We start from the raw sequence: 6,196 nt of genomic DNA on the forward strand, positions 1-6,196 counted from the left end.
AATATCTGAACCAGACAGCTACTGCAAAGACCTCCATATAAGTTAACAAGGTTTTCATCCATCATTAAAGAAATAAGAAAACTTCTGACAGAAAACAAATCATCGTAAACAAAGTACTTCTTTGAGCAAAATCTACCTTCCAATTTAATTCTACGTTATCTAGTAAGTCATTTTTTGTCCTCAAGTATAGTAAAAAAATCTAGTTCCAGACCCTAAGCCCCAGATGGATACATACCAGGTCCTCCTAAGGGCAGGAGGACAGAGGCACACAAAATGTTGTACAAAGAAGACCTAAGGCAATGAAGTTTCAGGCTAAAATCGTGATCTTAGCAACAGTTCAGGACTTGTGCTATATTTTAATTCAAATCAACTGTAATCCTCTGCCACTCAGCTGATTGTCCCATGATCCCTATAATTCCCTAAGCAATGGATAGTGATAAGGCAGAACCAAAATAATTCCATGCAGATACAGAAATAAAGCATGCACTACAGCCAATAAAGGGAAAATGAAACCTAAACCAACAAAGTGTGTTTTCAATTTGCTTCAGATCTTAGCATATAAGCATGAAGAAAGAGAATGACTAAGTAACAGGTGCTTTTTTGTGATCAACAATATGACTTTGTATTTATAGAGCATTTCACATTTTCAAAACATTTTCCTGTAGATTTTATATAATTAGATCCTCACAATCTTCTACAAAGTTGGCAAAGCATTCATTTTTACCTTCATTTTACAGGAAGGGAAAATAAGATGATAGGTTAAGTAAGTGTCAGGTCAACAGTCACAAAACTAATAAGAGGTGAAGCTGGGGCTACAATCACTGTAGCTAATATTGCTCAATCACCTCATTTTATAAACAAGGACACAGTGGTCCAGACAGATTAACTGAACTTCCCCTGGTCACATACTCCACAATGAAAAAAACTAAGACCAGAAACTCACGGTCCACCATCTTCAGCCAACGTTTATTTTACTACAACTGTAGTGCTTGACTCTGATTACACATCAGAATAACTTAGAAAGCTTCCAAAACGCTGCTACCCAGGACCCATTCCCAAGCAATTACATCAGAGGTGAGGCCTATACATCAGTATTTCTTTTTTCAATATGTATAGATATATTTAAAGTTCCCCAGGTGACTCTAATGTACAGCCAAGGCTGAGACTTATATCTAATGTATAGCTAAGGCTAAGACTTACACTATATCATGGATTTCACATGAACAATTGATATAAGAATCAACTCTTGAGTTTTCTAATCATTTTTTATTTCTCGAACTTACATAATAAAACCAGGAGAAAAGTTGTCCTCTGGGTTGGTAATGGCTATCGACAATGACCAGAAGAGTATCAAACACCATGGAAACCCACACTTTCATTGAGAGGAAATTAGGTTGAACCTGCAGATGAAGGGAAACATGAAATGATAATGGGAAAAAAAGAAAAAACCTAAACTTTATTTCTAGAACCAGGGTACAACCTCCTTCTGTATGAAAGAATGAAGTGCTGTTATTAAAAACTAAACTTCACCTGCCAGGACTGCATGAAGTAGATAGGTATTTGACAAATACACATCCTCACCTGTGCCCCAATGTGAATAAGACTTACCTTTCATATAAGACTTAGCAGAGGTGAGAGGATGAGGGCTGCAAAACAGAACAGATCTGGGAGCTCCTTAGAGCTCTCCCGTGTTCAGTGAGGGTAACATGGTGGTTAAAGGGAGAGACGTGCAGAGAAACCAACTCAAACTTTCTCATTTCTGACTTGTCATTTCAATAAAGCAGCTGACAAAATGTTTTTACCATCTCTAGCATTTCTTACTATCACTATACTTATCATTCAAGAATCATCACAGTTGCCTAGCCAAGTAAGTAAGAAAACATAAATGATCTTCAGTTTGGAAAAGAAGAGGAAAGAGAATGCAAAAAACAAAACAATGACAACAACAAAACCCAGCTCAGTAAAAAGATAACTTGGTTTAAAAAAAAAAAATCATTCATGAGGGACTTCCCCGGTGGTCCAGCAGTAAAGAATCCGCCTTCCAATGCAGGGGACGTGGGTTCGATCCCTGGTTGGGGAACTAAGATCCCACATGCAGCGGGGCAACTAAGTCTGCGTGCGTGGCGACTACTGAGCTCACGCGCCTCAAGGAGAGGGCCCATGTGCCGCAAACTACAGAGCCTACATGCTCTGGACCCCACGCGACACAACTAGAGAGAGAAAAAACCTGCACGCCACAATGAAGAGCCCATGCACCACAACTAAGACCTGACACAGCCAAAAAAATAAAGAAAATTAAAAAAAAAAAATCATTCATGACCATGGATGTCAAAAAACATTCATTAACTCACATGGTAATACACAAGTGGTGCAAACTATATAAAGGTCGATGCGGTGTTAAGAAACCTTGGAATGAATTCCTTGAATCAGACAAGACCTTCTTCTTAAGATCTTTAGTTGTTTGTCAAATGCAGATTTGAATGAAGTTTGAAAACTTCAACTTTAATCAAATAATGACATCTTGAGTTTATATTGAGTAATAGCCAAAGGCAAGGTTATCAAGAATAAAAGCAAAGCCCCATCTTTGGCTTGTGAGGCTTCTCAATGTTTTGTGTACTATGTGCCACAGCACAGGACAAAGGTTGTGGGAATAAAGAATAGAAGGGCCTGGAGCTCAAACTCTGAGCTAGACCTCCAGTTATTACTGGGGCAAATGACCTGTACAACTGGTAGTCTGACATAAATAACACCAAAACGAAGGGATCCTAGGAAGGCATGTTTACTTTTTAGGGTGTAGGTCTACCTAGCATGTTGTCTCTGCTAAAGTATTCCACGGCTCATTCAAAGATATGAAACATTTCCACTCTAAAAAATTTTCATCTTTCTCATTATTAAAATAAGAGTCTGGGCTTAAAGGTAAATTTCCATATGGTAACTAACTACATTTTTATCCTTCATGCGATAACTCCTTGGCCTCCTTCCCTTCCCCACATGTAATACACATTTGTAGCTTTTGCCACACAGCATTATTCTCTTGTTTATTGGTAATAGCAGCCTTTGGGAAATTCCCTCCTCCACGATTTAAAGCTTGGCTAAATGCTCAATCAAGCTACTCATCCTACCCTGCTGAAGGTGTAGGCATGGGACCCACGGGATTCCGAATCTTAAGTGAGTGATGCAAAGACAGTAAATGACTATAGCCGATCCATCCCAGTAGCGGTGGTCTGCTGAAATGGTTCATCAGTACCTGTGTGTGGACTCCCCAGCTTGCCTCCTGTTCTTCTCCCAACTCAGTTTTTAAGCTTTGCCTTCAATTCCACGGGATTCCAGATTCCTTATTCTTCTAGTTCCTTTTTAATTTAAATTAGAGTTGGCTTCTTGCCCCAAAAGAACCCACCAAAAAACCCTACCATGAAAAAAGAATACAAATGGTCCATCAGGCACTCTGTGGGGACAGAGATCGGCTGAATAGCATTGAATAAAGCCCAATTTTTTGCAGCAAGAAGTGATGATGCTGATGATAATAGCTACTATTACTGACTATTTACCAGCCAATGTGCCTTTCATATATTACTTCATTTAATCCTAACAATAACCCTATCTGGTAAGTATTGCTGTCCCCATTTTACAGATGGGGAAATAAGCTCTGAAAGGTGAGGTTACCAACAGTAAGCCATAGAGCTAGTAAAGGCAAGTATTAGGATTTAAATCTAGAACTCTCCTACTCCAAAGCCTGTGTTTTTTAACCACTTGACTATATTGTCTCCAGATAATGATAGCTACCAGAAAACGGGGCTTAAAAGAAGAATCCATGCCTTTTTATTTTGACAGATATGAATTATCTGAAAAAGTACACTGGAAATGAACATTGGCCAGCTTGTCACATGTTTAATTAAGAAATAAATGCCTTGCAAAAAATGAATAGGCACTTTGTCATTGACATCTACAATTAAAATGCAAAGTGCAATTTTTTTCAGTCAGTAAACACTGCTTATTTATCCTTTTTTTGACATCACTGTTCACTTTCAGTAAGCCTAGTTAACCTCCTAAGATTGGTTACCATGATGTAATCACAAAAAGACAAGCCCTGTTGCATAAAATTGGTACCTTCAAATGGAAATGACCACTTAACTGTGATGGAGAAAGCAAAACAGAAAAGCAGCAAAGAAAAGTGTTTTAGAGGACACTAAGGCTTACGGTATAAAGATGCATAGGGTAGCACAGCCAATGACTGTAACCTCCTAAATTCAGGGCCAGGCTTTAGGAGAAGTCTCACTTTTCACATGTTAAACAACCAAAGGTCAACTGGTTCTAATCACCCTTAACTCACCTCCAGGTCACCCTCAGAGTCTGAGGAGAGGCTGGCTTCATGTTTGGAAACGACGACAGCAAGGCTGCTTAAGGCTAACAGCGCGTTGCCTTTGACCACTGGGCTGTCTCTGTTTAAAAAGAAAAAAATTCCAAGAGAGGATTTGGGGGCATTAACCGGGAGAAGAGAAGGTGCTCTTATAGGGAGGGCAGATGAGATCAAAAGCACTTCCTTCCATCCCTTCACAGAGCCTTCTAAACACAGGTCTGTTGGTTCCCTGATGCCAGCAGCTTCTTTCCTCCTTCTGACACTAGTGCTGATTTTTAACTCTTCTTATAAATGTATGGTCATTATGCTTTGGGGAACCTAAAAAATCGAATGAGCTCATACGTCTAAGCTTCTTCTTCCTAAAATTTTTATTTCATCATTAGACCTGACATTTCCCAAGCCATCTTCTTCGGTGTCATCTTTGGCCAATATGAAAAATGTATTGATTTGTTTTGGAAACACGGCAAAGGACAGTTGTGTGAATAAGCCCAGCACAATGCAACTGGCCCCTGGCTTTTCTAAAGCACTGGTGTGTGGAATCAGCTTCTAGTGAACCACTTCAGACGGCATATACTTTAACAGCAACTCGACACGCTGGCGGCTTTCCTCCGTCATTATCATTTCCCCCTTCTTTCTCTTAATATGCCAAAGCCAGCAACCTTAAAGTCAGTCTGTAACATAATTCAGAAACCCTAGATAAGATGCAAAAAAAGCTTGTTTTTAGACTATTTGCATAGAGTCTTTTTATATCACTCAAATGGTAGTTTTCTAATATTGGCAATAAAATCTTAAGTTTGACTTATGAATTTGGTATCAAGAAAACTGAATTTTTTAAATACACTTACCACTGGAAAATGTACATTTAGTATTATTCCATAATTCCAAAGTAAGCCTATAGAATAAAATCCCCAGTGGGACACTGATGAGATGCTCTTGGCTTGCGGACTTCATCGTAACAGAACTCAGGCAACACAGCACCCTTACCATCGGATAGTTCAGTTCTCAGGGAGTTCTACGATTGTGGGTTCCCATAAATGCAGAGAATCCTTCCCCAAACCTGGACTTGAGACCTGAACTTTAATCAGTGTGTACATCCAAGAACTGCTCCCTTGCTTACCCTGGTGCAGGAATAGAGCAGATAGGTGGGATGAGGAAGATTTCCAGCCCTGCTCCCCATGCAAGCCTAGTGCCTCCGGCCCTAGGCCACAGTCATGACTGAACATGTGAGTCAGTGAGTATCAAAAGGTTAGTATACACCTGTGTTCTTGCATTTTTGTTTCCATTTGGTAAAAATGGAACTCAGGACTTGCCATTATCAAGTTCTCTCAATCCATCCATTCCTTCCTTCCTTCTCTCTCCTACTCTGGGGTGATTAAGCTCAGGGAAGGCTTGTTCTGCACTCTTGATCATTTTGTTCATCTCTTCTTAGATCATTCCTCCATGAGGTCTGTCATACATTGATAAGACAACAACATTTACACTGAGGGATGGGGCAGGGGGAGAAAACAGAAAGGAAGCCTTGAGGTTGAAGCAGGTTTGCAGTGAGGATTACTGGGAACTCCTATAGCTAACAATAAAATCCCAGGAAGCAAGGCAAGATGTGGGCATGCCCAGGTGCCCTAGCCAGAAAATCATTTAACAAAATCAAAATTAAATCCTTTATTTATTTATTTAATTTTTTTTGGTGGCGCAGTGGTTGAGGGTCCGCCTGCCGACGCAGGGGACACGGGTTCGTGCCCTGGTCCGGGAGGATCCCATATGCCGCGGAGCGGCTGGGCCCGTGAGCCATGGCCGCTGAGGCTGTGCATCCGGAGCCTGTGCTCCGCAACAGGAGAGGCC

General features: G+C 40.4%; 1 protein-coding gene across 2 annotated transcripts in view; it reads right to left on the bottom strand.

Annotated features, from left to right (window-relative positions):
- Positions 1–6,196, bottom strand: part of FOCAD (focadhesin) — a 294,494-nt gene that overhangs the window by 67,179 nt on the left and 221,119 nt on the right. For both annotated transcript variants that reach the window (XM_007454953.1, XM_007454952.1), the window contains exons 24-25: positions 4,331–4,439; positions 1,284–1,400 (exon numbers count right to left, since the gene is read on the bottom strand). In XM_007454953.1, the coding sequence (XP_007455015.1) occupies positions 1,284–1,400; positions 4,331–4,439 (226 nt within the window). The remainder of the gene's footprint in view (positions 1–1,283; positions 1,401–4,330; positions 4,440–6,196) is intronic.

Source organism: Lipotes vexillifer, unplaced genomic scaffold (genome assembly GCF_000442215.2).
Source record: "Lipotes vexillifer unplaced genomic scaffold, Lipotes_vexillifer_v1.1 scaffold317, whole genome shotgun sequence".
Taxonomy (NCBI): Eukaryota; Metazoa; Chordata; class Mammalia; order Artiodactyla; family Lipotidae; genus Lipotes; species Lipotes vexillifer.